Below are 18,284 nucleotides of genomic sequence, written 5' to 3' on the forward strand. Positions count from 1 at the left end.
GAGCTAGCGGACTTCAGTTTTCTTCCACACACCGTTTACATGCTGAAAATCAACTGCAACCACCATAAACATAACGGTGGATATTTAATGTGCTTAAAGGTAAAATGTCTGTAGTTAGACTTATGCATTGAAATGAGTCGCTGAGGAAGTCGCTTGGGAATGAGAACAGGCTGCACACTGTTATTGGCTGGGGTTTACACACCCACACAGAGTTGCCAACTACTTTTGATGGAAAGTAGCGAAAGCCTGCTCTAAAAGTTGCAAAAATTATGTTATGCGTCAATTAGCATATTCGTGACGTCATCACGTCGTATGCGCACCATCTGGTGTCAGTTCTACACGTTTGGTTTCCCTCTACTCTGTCCAGTCCACATACAGTATTTTAATACAATCGAATTCGCAATAAAGCTGTTTTCATTCACACATTTTTAGTTTTTTGTTGTCAGACAACACAAGTATGAAATAGTGAGTAAAACGTGGCCCATTTAGACATGTTAACCAGTAGTATTTTCAAGCTGCTGCTCTGTTGAAATGATTATATAACCGCGACGCCCTCTGACAAAACAACGATATTTAACATAAGTTAAAGACAACAGCTGTGCTGCAGGCTGTATTTACTTCTTAAATGATCACAATGATTAAGGTAAGAAGCAATAGTTAGAAAGATAGTCTTATTTTACTGATACTTGTGACTGTTTATACATATGGCAGGATTTTGGCTAAGGGTGCAAGTCTTTCCTCAAATTGTGAAAGTTCAATCTCAGTTCCTATAAGTCAAAAATAGACTCAAAATACATACTCCGACCCCTAAAGACAAAAATGTAACCACGTTTTTGATCTTACAGCCATAACAGCATTACATCTTTATTTCAGGCTTTCAATTTGTTGTTTAATATTTTCATTGTAATTTGTGTGTGGTGGAGGTGTGCATCTTCATAGGGACTTGTGTGCCTACATGCAAGTTTGTGTGATTGCATAACCAAGAGCTTTGACAGAGATAAAAGTGAGCCATTACAGCATGAAAACAGTCTATTAAAATCAGAAGAGCCCTGGTCTCAAACTTGCAATTTCTATTTTATATCATGTTGAGCCATCTTCTCATGTTTGCCCTATGTGGAAAATTTCCTGGTTTCAAGTAAGCACATTACTGCTGTATTATGAGCACTGCAGCAAATGTAACCAAAATAAGGTGTTGATATGGATAAGTTGTCTTGAGAGATAGAAAAGCTGTACATTAGTTAACTTGGAAATTCCTGAATATATATTTAAACAAAAACAGCCATAACCATGAGTTTTTATGTCATTTTATTGTTTACAATTTTTGTAGTTTATTCATTATGGTCAATCCTTTTGGCAAACAGTGCTCACTGTGTTCTGTACATTTCCACAATGTAGACTTCAATTTGTGGGAAGGGAGGAATGAGGCAAGTGGGGTCAAGGCGATTACAATTTGTCCAGGTAGTTCTCCAATTCTGGGACACCTTCCTTAAGACCCTTGCGTTTGCGTGTCTCCGTGACAACAATACCAGGCTTGCTTGCGGGGTCTAATGGGTCTCCTGGGAGGATCTGCCAATGGTCAAACACACACTGTGGGAAGGCCTGGCCACCAGTGTGGGAACGAAGGTCAGCTGTGAAACCTGGGAATAGACAGAGCAGAGTATGCTTTGATACTTTCCTGCCAAATCTCCATTACATGATCACTAAAAGGGTTGCAAGGAGTGAGTGCAGCAGGCAAAAATGTAGGAGTGCATATGTTTTTACCTTCTGGTCAATAGCTCAGGAATTTCAATTTCACATGGTAGCCATTAATTACCTACTATACGTCTGTATGGCACTAAAGATTACATTAACATGAATGTAAAGCATGTGCACGATTGGCCCTAGATATATTTAGCAATACTGTGTGTCAATACAGTCATGCTAATAAAGCCTCTTTGAATTTGATACATTAATAAAAAACACCAGGCCACCATAAACCCATTCCTCTACTGCAATTAACCAATTCCCCCCCCTTAACACTGCACAATCCAACTGAGAATTGCACAAAGCACAAAAACTGAACAGGCCAGGTCATGTTAACAGGATTTCTTATATTCTCTTAGCTTATACAGTCTGATAACATCTGCCTTTACTAAGGAGAGCGAGTATTGTACATGTACCTGCCTAAGAATAAATATAAATTGGTGTAAAAGCACAGGCTTGAGAAGTAATGTTATAGCTTCTCTGCTCACCAGCCCTGGTTAAAGAGGACTTACCAAATGACTCCATAACAGGCAAGTAGGCCTTGGTAACACGCATGGGTGTTCCCATGACAGCGACCTCCTCAAACACGTGACCACGCCTCCTGTTTAACACACCGTAGATTCCACCCATTGCAACCTCAGGACACTGCAAAGTAGACAGGAGATTTTGAGTCATACAAACAAAACCCACTATTTGTGAAATGAAAAGGCAAGTGAACTACGGAAACAACAATTCTAGTAAATACTTGTCAATGTGTGACAAGTAAAACCATTGTAACTTAACCTAGATACATCTGGTAACTAAAAGAAACAAAATACAGTCCACATCGACATTTTCCTTTACCTGGATCTCCACAAGGTAGACAGGCTCCATCATTCTGGGCTGGGCAGTGAGCTCGCATGCGTACAGAGCTCTGCGAGCTGTGGGAATAATTTGACCACCACCACGGTGAATAGCATCTGTATGCAGGGTCACATCATGGACATTGAAGCGAATGGCACGCATGTTCTCTTCACAGAGGACACCCTAAAGACAACATTGAGACACCAAAGGTTTGAAAACAGTATATCCAGAAAAAGTACACAATTACTTAAACAGAAATATGACAGAAGAGTCTATCCAAACGTAACTAAGTGCAATAAAAAGTGAATTCTCGCCCACTTGGCCCCCGTACCTCCTTGACAGCCCACTGGAAGCCAGCCACGACGCTATCCTTGATCTCATTCAGGTACTGCACTCCCTTGGTAACATCCATCAAAAGGTTGGGGCCAGTTCCATCAGGTCCGAAGCACCAGATCTTTCTGGACTCACCGACATCCCATTCATACTTTTCATTGAGGTAGCGGGCACGTGCCTTCATCTCCTGACGAGGAGCAACATCACCCTTCTCAATGTCCTCTGCCAGGCCATCTGGGAAGGGGCAGGCCTTCATGAACAGACGGTTGTGCTTGTTGGGAGACTTTGACAGACACATAACACTTGATTCTGCACTGACTGTCTCCCTGTAGGACACCACTGGATCAGATTTCTAAAAAGAAAAATTAAAAGTGTCAATGCAGAAATTTCACTTCTAGGGACATCAAAATCTTTCACCATTTGTTTTTATTACCTTGAGTGGAACACAAGCATGATCCTCCTCCAGATCCTTCAGACAAATCTCCAGATGTAGCTCTCCAGCTCCAGCAACGATATGCTCTCCAGACTCCTCAATGATACACTGCACCATAGGATCGGACTTGGACAGACGCTTCAAACCCTCCACCAACTTGGGCAAGTCAGCAGGGTTTTTGACCTCCACAGCAACTCTCACCACAGGACTGACACTGAACTTCATCACTTTCATGTTGTGTGCCTGCTCAAAGGTGGTGATGGTTCCAGTCTTGACAAGGAACTGGTCGACTCCAACCAGACCCACGATGTTACCACATGGTACATCTTCAATGGGCTCAACATAACGACCCATCATCAAAATGGTCCTGGCAGAGAGCAATGAAACAAGACAACTTATCAGATATTGGTCACAACTGAATTTACTTAACATAACTTGTATCAATAAATAGCAACTAACTGATCAACAGATGTTGAAAAACCAACCTCTGAATCGGCTTCAGGTAAAGGTCGTCCTTCTTTCCAGGGACATAGTTTGGTCCCATAATACGTACTTTCAGGCCAGTGGAGACAGACCCAGAAAACACACGACCAAATGCATAGAAACGACCCTTGTCATTGGTGGGGACCATCTTTGAGATGTAAACCATCAAAGGAGCCTTGGAGTCACAGTTCTTGATACCTGGTTTGAAAGAGAAAATTGGCCAACAATCAGTTCCAAGTCCAAGAACTACTACAAACTGAAGCCACATTGGGCTTACTGCCCAGGTCATAGACATTAGCAACTACTGAAATTATGCATGTTGCAGATGGTAACATTTTATTCCTGTGCATGAGCAAAATTAAAATAATCATACCCATGGCAGCCTCATCATCTCCAGGTCCTTCATAGAGCAGTTCGCAACGGTACCTCTGGGCAGTGACAGGGGAAGGCAGGTGGATGGTGATCATTTGCAGAAGGGCTTCTCCAGCAGGCAGCCAGCGGCGCATCACAGCCTTCAGGAGAGGCTTACCCTCCTTTTCCTTGTCCTCGGTATCCAACTTGATTTCCAGCTTCTGGATCAGTTTGGCAGTTTCCTCCTTCTTGAAGTTCATGATGGCATCAAACACCTACAAGGAAATTAAATTTGAATTAGACTGCAATTTAACATGACTAAGCCAAGAATGTTACGCAAACCACTATGTCTGTGCCTTGCTCAGAGTAAAGGTTATCATCACTGTTACTCAGGTCAAAGTGAAGAATTTTGAAAATCATCATTTGCAGGCACAAAGTAACTCAATTATTTTGCTCAAAGTTTACAGATACGGAAATATCCGATTACAACATGTACTTGAACAACTCTGCTTTGAACAAATAAGCCTTGTTTTGTTACTGCACCACAACAGTATTTAAATAAAATTACCTTGAAGATTGGATCCAGGATAAGAGCAACAAAGGTGCGGGGTAATTTGTTGCCATCAGGCCCATTAGGAGTCTTTAGGAACTTTCCAGTGGCCGCATCGAAGTACCTAAAGTAATACATAAGGTGTGGAGATTTACGGTTTGGTATGTACCTCAGCTTTAGGGTTCACAGTTCAGCATGTTTTCAGGACAACAGGGAATACAAAAGTGCAGAAAATAAAAAAAAACGGCAATATGGCTTATTGGCAAAACTTTATTAAAGCAAACAAGTACTGACAATTTGTCACTAAGAAAAAACACAAATGTCAGTAATGCTCCATCATAAGACTTAACCAGGAGTAACTCATCTAGATAAAGAAATCGTATAGATTGCCCTGGCCGGCAGAGGCACAAATAACTGTTGCAGACATAAAAACAATTCTTAAAAAAAAAAATTAAAAAAAGAATTACGAGGTCATTCAGCAACATCTATAGTACCTATACCTATAGCATCTATAGTATCCATACCTAACGTCCTGTACGAAACGGTTCGGCACGAATAGACTACCAGTTAAGCCCTAGCAATCAAGCTGTATTAGAAACTCACCTATCACCCCACAGCTTCTTCATCATGTCTTCCACCTTCTTGCAGTGCTCAGCTGGTGTCATTTGGGTGTTGCCCTTGGCAGCAAACTTGGCTGCGTACATCTCAGCAAACTGCTTCAGTGTGAAAGCCCATCCATGGAGTCCAGAGCCAAAGCCAACGGTACCAATAGTTGGGTCGACCTTAGAGTTGACACCACCACATCAGGACATTAGTACATTAAGAGATTTCTAGGTTTTATTTAGCTATGCTGATTTTACTTTGGACACAAAACTAAAGACAAAAATACTCATGTAGCTGGATCCTCTAAATGCTTGAACAGTCGACTGAAATGTACTGCCCCAGAGAAAAGCCAAACCACAAGTGTGAAGACTGATTAATTGAACCAGTCTTACCACCTGCACTTTAAACTCCATAACCTTTTAAATTTCAAGTCACAGGAATCCGATTGTGTTTGAGAAAATGTTGGCCGTTTGTTGTTTAAGAGTGGTACAGTCCATGAATTGGGAAATTAGTGGTTAATTGATCATGACCTTTTTGTTTGAAAATGCACTGGACGGAAGTTTACACCATTGATCCCAGTATTCTAGACACAACATGCCAGTGTGCTGCATTTAAGATAAAAGGTTCAGACAACAACTCACCTGGAGGTTGCCCATAGGTCCATGTTCATCTTCTCCATAAGTGGAGATGATGACATTGACTGACTCAACAATACGCTGGAAAGTCTGGTAAAGGTCTTCAGCTTCAAGTTGCAACTCCAGCAAGGCACGGTCCATCTTGTTCATCATCAGGACTGGCTTGATACGCTCACAAATGGCCTGACGGAGCACTGTCTCAGTTTGTACACAAACACCTGGCAGGAATACACAGGAGACAAATTAACCTACAGGAAAACTGTAGTCATTTCACATAAGCAGCACAATCAACATAGTATGAAAGACACTGCCAATTATTTACAAAGCAAATCAGCACTTCAGAAGTTTTTCTGAGGCACATACACTTTTCAATGTTAAAGAAACTTTGTGGGTTATTTTGCTGATGAACCAAAAAAAAGTGAAAAATTGAGAATCGAGTTGGAGCGCACACACTTTGCTACGAGGATTGTTCAACCTTGTCCTTACCAGACACACAGTCCACTACAACCAGGGCTCCATCAGTGACACGGAGAGCAGCAGTCACTTCAGAGGAGAAGTCAACGTGTCCTGGTGAGTCAATCAGGTTGATCAAGAAGCCAGAGCCATCCTTGGCCTGCTTAATGAACTCCAAGTCATTTTCGGCCAGCTCGTAGAATAGGGAGATGGCGCTGCAAGTCAGGACAACTTGTTAAGATGTTATGTCACAATTCCAGTGTCACTAAACTTATTGATTCATAAATACTTTCCAGCCACCTCATGGCTCCTCCCAAATCCAGCAATGCTGTTCAAGCACAGATTGATCTGCACAGATCAAAAGTACTTATTTCCTTACGACAATTCTCAGCAAAATGCGTTTCGACCGGTTGAAAGGATTACTATAATGAGGCCGCCAAGGAAGGATACACCTACTTATAATGCAAAAACAGCAATGAGGCAGTGCAAGAGTTGAAATAAAGGATACTTACGTTGACTTGATGGTGATGCAACGTTCCTGCTCATCTTTGCGTGTGTCAGTGAAACGGGTCTCTCCAGCACGAGCTGAGGCGATGATGCCAGCCTTCGACACAAGCGAATCTGTCAGAGTTGACTTCCCATGGTCAACGTGCGCAATCACAGACATGTTACGGATGTTGGCCTTCTTGTCCATGATGGCACGGATTTGGTCGACGGTAAAGTTCACCTGAGGATGCAAAATCAGATTAGGACCTTCATCAAAAAAGAAGGACAAACACTGTACACATGTGTTGGAGAGAAACGTATTTTCAATTGTTCTGTATGTCTGGCACAAATGGCAGAATTGACAAAGGTGACTTGGCAAGAACATTGCTTAAAATGCACTGGCTAACGTTAACTGCACTCACAGCATATTGAAAATTGTTGCTGACAACGTTAATTGTTCTGCATCGCTTCCAAACAGGGCGTCATCCGCCATAATCACAGCTATGACGTTGCTGTTCTCCATTTAGACCTTCTATTTTAAACAACCCCATGTATGTGTTTATCAATAGCCACTGTAAAGCAATGATATATTGACTAAATTGAGAATAACCCATGAGTTGTTGGTAAAAAGTAGATTTAACCAAGCAACACAGGCATAATATGTCGGCACGAATAGGCCACGTGTACAGACATTGACACTAGGCTAAATGCTAACATTAGCATGACAGCCCAAACTAGCTAGCAGGCTGGGCCGGCCAACGCGAAATGCCGGCTTATTATTCCCCCAGCCGGTTACAACTGCAAAACAAGGCGATAACCCCACCAAAGAAAACATTTAAAAAAGGGCACAGTAGCATTCAGCTACCATTCTTTTAAATGGGTATTGGCTGCATTTTCCGGTGTGAAGAGCAAAGAGCCGCAGTAAACGTTAGCCAACGCAACACCATAACGTCACTTAATGTTAGCCATTTCAACCTTTACAAAAACAGTCGACTGGCACAAAACATATGCCATATGCGTTAGTTAACTTAATGGCAAAAAAGCAAACATCTGTAAACAATTCAAAACGCGTTTTTCTAGAGTCTCAGTGACTCCGTAGGTTTAGCGGTACCGGTGACAGAATGGCTGCCATTTTGATCAAAGCACAATCCACAGAATTTACATGCAAGTACGTATATCGTTCGTAAAATGTCCATACGAATATTAATATTAACGTTGAGGACACATTGATTGCCTGATGGTTCATTAATAACTCAGAAAAATATTTCAAACTTACCATTTTGACGGATGGTTTTGGATCCGCTTACTGGCGAAAAGACACAGGAAATTTTACGCTGCCCACCTCACGAGGTCATAGGCAGGGAAGAGACCGCTGACGTCAGAAAACAGGCATTTATACGACGTGCGTAAAAGGCCTGTGCGTCTTCACGTCCTGTTATTACGCTCATGACCATGTGACATGCTGCTACTGGCCTGCACTGCACTGCAGTATAATAGTCCATTCCACATACGTAAGTTTACAAAGTCAAATGAGCTTCATCATCATTCATTAAAGTAATTGATGAAGACCAGGCTAATTGTTATAATTCTGCAAATAATTTAATAAAGTCCTCACTAATCATGTCTGAAATACCTTTTAAAATGGGTGGTTTAAAATAAAAGTATATCAGCAAAGAAAAGACCAGTACTGTATGTTTCACATTGTGGCATTCTTCACATCCTACAGTATCCTAGCCACATTGTTTGTACATTGGGGGATCTCTTTATGTGATATTCTTTTTCAAACCTCTTATCAATAGGCTACATCTTGTTGTCAATCATTGATTATTTACTTACTCTTTACTTTGTATTCCTATTCCCCCCCCCAATATCACTAAACCTTATCATAAATGAGCATTTAGTTAACTTGGTGAGTGGTATCACAGAGCACCACAGAGGCCTTTCAAGCCTTATTTTTAATTACCTTCGTCATCACCTATAAAGAGAGTGTGATAAAATGGCGAAAACAAATGTTTTTTTAAATGAAAAATAAATACATAAATAAAAGACAAGGAAGAACCATGACATGACAGTTACCCATGAAAAATAATGCCAAATCTTTTTAACAATTTGTCAGATCATCAGGTGTGGACCACTGCAAGTCCCACGATCCAGTTTAAAATGTAGATCATTTTGACTTATTATAAGATCTGTTTTCTCAATTTATTGACAGTAGGCCTAATCAAGTCTCAGCGCTAAATGTGTAAAATTGGTAAATGTTACATTTTAAGTTGAGTGATTCTGATCTGTGTACAGCAATATTGGCACACACAGAACTCTTTGAATTATTAAAGCAAAGCCAGAATGTACTGTAGCCTACTAAAGTACATTTTTAAAGTACATGTAGGCCTACTTTACTTGAGTATTTCTATGTTATTATACCTATACTTCTACTTCACTACATATGAGAGGCAAATCATGTACTTTAGTTACTAGTTACCTTTCAGATTCATATTAGCCTATTTACACAAAATATAATCAACACATACATCCTGATGCATTCTCATAGATTAAGCTACCAGCAGTATATAAAGTAACACAAATTGGCCCCACCTTTACAGCTGCAACATTACACTGATACCTACACATGACTGCATCAATCATTATAATCCAATAATATATAGTGTATTATTATGATTATTAGAATACGTCATTCTGCATAATGAGAAGCCTAAGTGTTACTTTTGGGACTTCAATAAGTATATTTTTATTCTAATACTTCTTTAATTAAGTAAAAGTTCTGAATACTGCTTCAACTCCTTCAGAATGTTGACATGTGATGGCAGCATTTTAGTTTTTCATTTGGTCTGAATCATAATACAGTTCTGGTGCAATACAATAAATAAAACATTTTAGGGATTACATGCCTGTACAAAGCAATCTTCTCTTGCACCTGCTAGTCCCTGTACTTTGACTTCTCTGGGGAAAAAGCCAAACAAAAATAAAATTATTTCATAACTACATCAAATTAATATGAGAATAAAATAATAACTAAGGGATAATAATGTAGCATTCCAAAATAAAATATTGGCCCAAATTTGCCATGTCTTGTCATTCTAAGAAGTGGGCAGTGGACAAAAGATCCGAAATGTGATTGAACAGAACAGTCATCAACTATTTGTTTTTAATATATGCTGATGATAAAAAAAATACCAAGAACAATATGTTTTCAACCATCAAAAGATTGTTGTATTCTTAGTGTTGTGTTGTGCTAGAGATTCCTCTGTATTGTAGTCTGATGTTTCACATCATGTTGTCTGATTATTATTTTTCTCCCTCCAGCAGATGGTGCTGCAGCTTCACTTCCAGAAACTCCAGCTTTCAGTACACCAGTCCCCAAAAAACACAGATAATACTCGACTGTGTTATCAAGATTCTCATCTCACCCTATACTGAATTAGGCAGTGATAATGTTGTATTCACAGAGATGCTTTAGGCTATAAGACAAAATTAACATCACTCCTTACCCTTTTTTTTTGTAATGCACCGTTTGTGTCCAATTAAACTACCCCAACTACATTAAAAGACACATTTGATAGCCTACATTTTTCTTGTTCTGTTGATTTTAATTGAACCCTATGTACATGTGCTTTATAGCCAAGGCTTTCTCCAACTAGGTGGCTTTTAAGTACATACGCAGAGAGAGAGAGAGCGAGAGCGAGAGGGGGAGGAAGAAACAACAAAATAAGCTGTGAGAGAGCTAACAGTTTGGTGGAGAGGGAAATCATTGAGCGCTGCTGTTTACCTTCAAAGGACATGTTTTTTTTAAACTCTCTTTGGCAATGAAGAAAGGGAATGTGAACGATAAAGAATATTCTATGTAAAATAAAAACTAAAACATCCAGGATTCTTCTTCATAATTCACACAGTGGTCATGTGGATGGGTTTCCAGTACCCCATTTCATAATACTACATGTGTAGCTCCAAGGAAATATGCTGTTTGATTTCCCTTAACCTCCATAATACATATTAAGGATATGCTTATCTAATGAAAAAATTGACAATTAAATAAATTGCAATCCATTTTTTTAAAAATATATTTTTATAAATAGATAAATACTGTATGGCTGCATAATACCCAAGGATGCATGCATGACAAAGGTCCTTGACTAAAATGCTGCCTAATTCAATAATAAACTCAAATACTTTAAAAATATTAATATATTATTAATTTTACTTATGAGTCTGTCACTATGTAAGACTACCTTGCAGATGTGTTACTTTTCACTTAAACAGCTTCCGATGCCTCAAATTTAACCCTATACTGTAAATACACCTTTCCAAATTTCTAAAAAGTACACACCACTTTTTGCCAGAGCATGTGCTCTTTTTTGGACATTTCATTGCATCTGTGTGGTGCAGTTTTACATTTGAATTTTGAATGTCAGCTCTGTCAACATGCTACAGATGGATAGGTCCGAGAGACAAGATGACTCAATCCACCTTTCTACAAAAGGGTATACTGGTGAATGCAGATCGTTATTATCTTGTCTGTACGTAAAGGCACACATTGCATTCACCTCCATCCCCACACTGTGCTGAAGTACCTTTTCTTTGCCTTGCTGGAATGGAAATTCTCAGTTTGATAACATCTTAAAGATTTACACGCAATTATGTGATGGATTGTATGGACATGTTAGTGTCACGAAACCACTCTCTAAATAGCATAAAATTATTCATATTGTGGGAGAAAACTGGTGGTGGGGGTATGGGTGCATCAGGAACAGAATTAGAAACAATTAGGCCTAAAATGAACACAGACACAGGCATGCTCAAAAACCACAGACACAATAAATTGAACAAATTTGACGGTGTTAATTACCTGTGACAAGAGGAAGTAAACGGTGTTAAATGTTCTCATTTAACGCCATCACACCTGATCTGCTTGTCTAGTCTTGTGCTGTAGCTCTCCGCGTGTTGTCATATCTGAAAACACTCACACAGAATGATTGACAGGGAGAAATGGCAGGCTGCTCAGCCTGAGTAATTGAATATGGATTGAAATGACACCAAACGTTTAGAGGCGTATGATTTCTCCTCCAACAGCTATCCCCTGGAATGTGTTAAAATTCAAAGTTGTTGTGCTTATACTTTAAGAACAGTCCATGTTCTGCTTGAATTTTGTGTGGCAGAAAGAGACAGAAGTCTGACATATCGTAGCTATAAATTTGCTTCAGTCTGATCCTCAAAATTTCTTGCAAGCCTGAAAATCTTCATCTGTGATTTATCCAGCATCTCCCTCTCCCTCTTGCCTTGATCCTTTCCTTCATATGAGACCCCAAACATCACACACCCTACCCTATCATTGAAAGGGAGTGTTTAGAGATAAATATATTATTTCTAATTAGTTTACAGTAAAAAATCTAACTCCTAAAAGCCGTAATAATACTTCACAACATTGCTGAAAGGACATGCTACAAGAGCCCCTAAATATTTCATTCAAAACACATTTGTATTATCTTGACTACAAATAAAAGAAAACTCAAGCACCTCGTCCCCTGGAGCCTCTCCAAGGTATAATTATGGCAAACAGCAAGTATGCACTATAAATAATAAATGAAGAAAATAAAAAATAAAAATTTCTCAATAAATAACAGTGTAATCCATTGTCATATTAATATGTATACATATGTATACATATACATATATATATATACATATATACACATGTATATATATATATATATATATATATATATATATATACCCAGTGCCTCAAGTCAAATGTGTGTTTTGCTTATTGTTACTTCACTTGACCTTCACTGTGCAGATTTTTCATATAGAAATTTCAAATAGAAATAGAATTCATATATATATATATATATATATATATATATATATATATATATATACATGTACAAATATATACATGTATATGTATATATATATGTATATATATACATATATATATGTGTGTACATGTATAAATATATACATGTATATGTATATGAATTCTATTTCTATTTGAAATTTCTATATGAAAAAGAGTGAAGGTTAAGTGAAGTAACAATAAGCAAAACACACATTTGACTTGAAATTGTTACCTGACCATCTGCAGGTCATTCAGTAACACTCTCTTTGACCTAGAGTCAGAAAGAATTGGGCAAGGCTGTGCAGGGACCAGAATATGTTTATAAGTTCATGCCATTATAGCTGTGTACAAGTACCTTTTGCAAGTAACTTAAGGAAAGCTTTTATTAAAACCAGTGTCCTTCAGGAGCTGCTACCTCATTTAATTGGGGCACTGGGCAAGCATCACATTCATAGTTTCTGCATTCAGTGCAAAGCTCTAGAAATACAACAGGGCTCCACGCACCTCACCAACCAAGGAAAAAGACTCAGGCCCATCAAAACTCTGACATCACGTTTCCTCAACAGGACTTACTACAGATCTATCCAATTATTAAATGGCTCACCAATTCTGCACCTGCACTTTACGTAAACAAAGCACTAACTAATATTTTAAAGCACCAGACACTTTATTTTTATTTTACACTAGACTTTCCTCTTCTAAAACACCTTGTTAAGGTTAGGGAACGATCATGGTTATAGTTAATAGAAAAACAAATGTTATCACAAATAATTTTTGGTTTTGATAGGATGTAAACAATGCTTTACTGCATTGAAGTCAGATACACCACGCACTCTTTAACCAAGTAGACCTCCACACCATTACTTCTGGCCTTGCTACATAGGCCTACTGTATGGGGCACAGTGATTCTGGCACTGGCAAGATTTATCCTGAAGATTCAGCAACCAGTTACAAGCTTGCTCTTCACTTCTTTCACATGTTGACAAGCAGATTATTGTTTTCAGTTTCTTATAATTGGTCTCAATGTTGTTGTTGGTGACAAGTGTGGGACAAAGGGGCCCTACCTCCAACTGCTTCTCTCTGTTGGCCACATGATGCATCTCAGAAGTGTTACAGCCTGGTGCGTGTGTGGATGTGGCTCCTGTGACAAGGTGGCAACCAATTTAAAAACAAAAGGAAAAAAAAAAGAAACCACTCAGTATAGAGCAGACCTCTGCCAAGGCCTAATAGTGTCCTCAGTTAGCCGGTATACTCAAAGGCAACACTGCGTTGATGAAAGAATACTTACTGTACATATCGTAAGTATAGCCAAAGTTTGCCCTCACGGTGGCACTGTGACTAACATGATGTTTGGGCTTTGGATGTGTAGTCACAACCTACTTTATAATATAAGATATTTTCACATCTAACTTTACCTACTTGCCAGAAGCAATAAATAATTTAATTAAAAACAGAGTCAGAATTTCAATGCAGGAAACCTGAAGAACAGAGCTTAATAGACATTATTACCTACAGGAAAAGGCATAACACACTTACAAACTTACTTGACACTTGATATGTGGATTATTGCTTTGGCATGAAAAAAATGAATACAGCAGGACCAGATGCGGCTTGGTAAATGACAAAACTCTGGTCTCTGGTGTTAAAGTCAGGCTTTTTTGCCCCCCTTAAGTGGCTTAAGATGCTTGAGCAATAAACCAATTATGTCCTCTGTCATTACTCACACATACATGAAAGGGTACTTGTCAAGAAAATGTAAAAATGGGTTGTTGTCAAAAACACAACAGCAAAATGGCTGTTGTGTTTTTGACAACAACCCATTTTTACATTTTAGGACTATCTGACTTGAGATAGACAGTAGATAATTATGTAGTAGTTATAACTAATTGTATATACAGTTTAATAGTAGATAAATTATATCATTATATATAAAGAGTAGTTTAAAGTAAAACAGTGTACTTTTTCTTTCAGAAAACAGTTCAATAATTTGGTGTCATTGTTGAAGTCCTCTGATTACTCAATCAGTCAATCAATTAGTCAAGCTGTAGCTACATCAGTAACTGAAATTATGATTGAGGGTCAGTGTGATGTTCCATTTCATCACCATGTTGTACCCACTGATTCAGCTTTCAGTGCAGAACAGCAGTTCCCCTGAGTGTAGTCTATATCCTTCGCGTTCCACTTCCGGGATTGCTCCGGTGCTGCAGGAGATTCCGCCGGATACATGTATTTTCCGTTTCCTTCCGCTTTATTTGTGTTGGAATTTTAAATTCAGTGGATTTATGAGGACTATGTTTGACTGCTCCTCAGATCTCTGCAGGGTGAATTGAGACAGCTAGCTAGACTATCTGTCCAATCTGAGTTGTCTCTCGCACGACTATTTTGCAGCGGCTCTATGCGGAATTTAGCACCGCCCATGATGATTCTGATTGGTTTAAAGAAATGCCATTAAAGAAGAGCATGTTTTCCTCCCATCCCCTAATGCTATGTGGAGTAGCCAGACTCTCCTTCAGTGCGCTTTGGAGGAGGGTCTGGCTACCCTGAGTTTTACCAGCTTTAGATCTAAAATTATACACCCATGTGTGTTTTGACTGCAGTTATACCTACTCTGGTGTGAACATTTCTAGTATAGAGTGCATGCAACACTGCAGTCGAAGGCCCATTAAACTCATTAACATGTATCATAAAGCCATTGATAAGGATGACCTTTAGGTTGCCAAATTCTCAAAACAGCATTTGGTTGGTGTGGATATATCCGCTCCCAGCTTTGTCTTCTTAGTTTGCCCTTTATTTCATCCTGAAGACTTAAAATGGACAGTTTGACCATTTTACCATAAAAAAGGCTACAGGGCATCAACTGCAGACAAAATGGTGTATAAGTCATTAATACATGATAGTGAATTTCTCTTATTAAAGCTGCAGTGGGTAGAAAGCAAAACAAAAAACACCAGAATTTGAAATAGGGTGAGACCTCTTCCTGCAGCTCTCCCTCTCCCGTCTTTGTTGCACAGGCAATGCTTGCGCAGAACAGGCAATAGTAACACTTTCTCTCTCTGAAATGACCTGTGATTAACCAAAGTCAATAAAGTGCCTTCCACAGCTGGCTGTGTGGAGTTGGCATGTCCTTTCTGTGTTGATGTGGGTTTCTTCTGGGAACTGTGGTTTTATACCAGTCAAAACAGGTCAGAGATTTGAAACAACCACTTTCATTTGGCTCTCCCTAAAGCACAGAAACAAAACAGTGAGATGATGTCTGATGTAATATGTGTTCTTTGAAAGAATGCAGATGCTGTCGTGACAAATGTTTTCATGGCAAATCATGAAATCCTGTTGTGGGATTGAAGAAAAATCCAATGAGAGAGAAAATGGACAGGGACAGACAGAGGATAGGATCAGAGACAAGAGAGAGGATCAGAAAGAGAGATGTATAGTAAAGGGATGATTGAGAAAGAGGAGTGGAGAGAGGTGAGCGAATATAACAGCTGTAATGGCAGCAGGCGGCAATGGTTGACAACTTGTATTTTGTCACCTGGCTCTTTTATTTATGGGCTTTAAGTGAAGTAACAAGCTTAAATAGGCAATGACATTTTGAAAACGAGCCCAAAAATTAAAAATGACAAATGATCCAGGGCTTTTATTTTTAGACAGCAGCACCAGCGAAAAAAGGCTTTATTCAATTAACTTTTCTAGAAACTTTTCCTTTGAACAAACATTATTCAGTTATAGCTGCACAGCTCCTGGTAGTATGCCTCTGATAGCGGTAAAGGTGAAGGCGCTGCTCTAAATCACAGTGGCACTCACATAAATGAGTTTTATGGGGCAGGTTACCGCTATGTCATGTGATAGGGAAGTTTGATTAAAGAAGAGAAGTCATGGGTGTTGATTTTATTGTGTTGACAGTGTGTCATCATGATGCAAACAATGCCAACAGGGCGTTTAAAAAAAAAATCCAAAGCCAGCTTGGAGCCTGTTTCATTGATAGTAGGCGGCTTACTGAAGTGCTGGGGTTAACCATTCACACAGAACTGAAAGCTGCTGACATGCTGACTTTAAGCCAGCTTTTGTCAACGTTAAAACGGGCTTCAAAGTCATGGTATGCTGTGCCATCACATTTCTTTGACCCAATGTTTTTAAAGGTCTTCATGTGTGTATTAACTTTTTACACTGATATAAACTTTGCTACTATTATTGTTGTTGATTCCCATATTCCACCTGTTTCAGTGCTATTTCTTTCTCTGCAGCCTAAAGGGTCTTTATTTTCAAGATGACTGCCTGACTGAGGGATTATTTGCAATGCCGCCGGCATGTTAATTACACAAGAATACAACTGAACAGTAAAACTACATCGCCATTTCAATTTGCAATATCTGCTCTAATGAGATGATTTGGCAATCTATCTTCAGAACCTTTTCCTCTGTTTCAAAGAAAATACATTGACCCTTGCCCAGCAGTAGGACTTTTTGGTATTGTGCCTGACTATTTGCTATCATTCTCAATTGTCTGAACACATTGGAAAAATTATTGAATCTGTTTAACTCTTCTTCCACCAACTGCAGAACGTCTGCGGATCGGCTCTGCTGCGTGTCGGCTCCGTGCTCCGCCGTCCTTCAATACCCACCAGCTCCGGATTTATTGCGCAACGGCTGCGGCCATGAAGTCATGAGGACCCACGAGATCTCGCAAATTCATATATGATCGTGCGATATAACAGGATGTAGTTTCTATAAACGGAACCACAAAACCAACAACAGTTTGTTTCCATCCATTATGACGTTTTCAAGGTGTAGTGCAGGGAAATATGATCCGCCGTGAGCACAGTGTATTTTATTTTGAAAATTAACTGGATGTTTTATTTTGTTTCTGTGCTCGACTTCCTGTCCCGCACAATCTGCCCTGTGCTGAATTGCTGCGGAGCTATCCGGCAAAAATAGAAGCTCTGCGTATCTGCTCTGGAGGGCTGCGGACCGCCGGAGCTGGTATGGAGTCGGAACACAGCCGTTCGCAGTCAGTGAAAATACACACATTGACTTTAATGGAAACCTATTGACTCCGCCGCTGTTCCGGAGTGGATCCGCAGACGTTCCGCAGTTGGTGGAAATTGGGGGTAACTCTACATTTGCTAAACGCACCTCCACTTAGGTAAAAGCTATTTCGTCTTCAAAACACAAGTTTATGTTCTCTGATTCCCCTGGTGAGCAACACTGTTATCATGTCTAAAACATCAAGTTTAAGTGAAACGCTATTGTCTTTTATGGTCTATTTATGACGCTCAATAAGAAATTATCTTATGGATATCTAATTAACAGCAATAGAAAAAGAAGATCATCATGAAGCAGATTTTATCAATCTCTGCTACTATGAAAATAAGTTTACCAGCCAGACAGCTATCTGAACAACGTGGGACAATATCCTCTGAGGCATTTTCTCTCCTTTCTTTTTGGACACTATATTGAAAAATAAGGATGATGGAACAAAATGACTGATTATTATCAGACTGCCAATATAAATGTAGAGCACATA

The 18,284-nt window shown here is 39.3% G+C and overlaps 1 protein-coding gene and 1 non-coding gene across 2 annotated transcripts; both read right to left on the minus strand.

Moving 5' to 3' along the window:
• Positions 1-1,288: 1,288 nt before the first annotated feature.
• On the minus strand, positions 1,289-8,298 carry LOC144523586 (elongation factor 2b-like). The gene is made up of 13 exons (XM_078259227.1): positions 8,190-8,298; positions 6,940-7,154; positions 6,461-6,642; positions 5,981-6,192; positions 5,340-5,518; positions 4,755-4,860; positions 4,209-4,461; positions 3,838-4,033; positions 3,353-3,719; positions 2,918-3,271; positions 2,587-2,769; positions 2,256-2,388; positions 1,289-1,637 (listed from the first exon to the last, which is right to left on the minus strand). The coding sequence occupies exons 1-13, from the start codon at positions 8,190-8,192 to the stop codon at positions 1,444-1,446; spliced, it is 2,577 nt and encodes an 858-aa protein (XP_078115353.1). The 5' UTR covers positions 8,193-8,298; the 3' UTR covers positions 1,289-1,443.
• LOC144523980 (small nucleolar RNA SNORD37) lies at positions 4,546-4,613 on the minus strand. Its single transcript, XR_013502561.1, has one exon. It is a non-coding gene; the product is annotated as a small nucleolar RNA SNORD37 (small nucleolar RNA).
• Positions 8,299-18,284: the final 9,986 nt, after the last annotated feature.

Source organism: Sander vitreus, chromosome 9 (genome assembly GCF_031162955.1).
Source record: "Sander vitreus isolate 19-12246 chromosome 9, sanVit1, whole genome shotgun sequence".
NCBI lineage: Eukaryota > Metazoa > Chordata > Actinopteri > Perciformes > Percidae > Sander > Sander vitreus.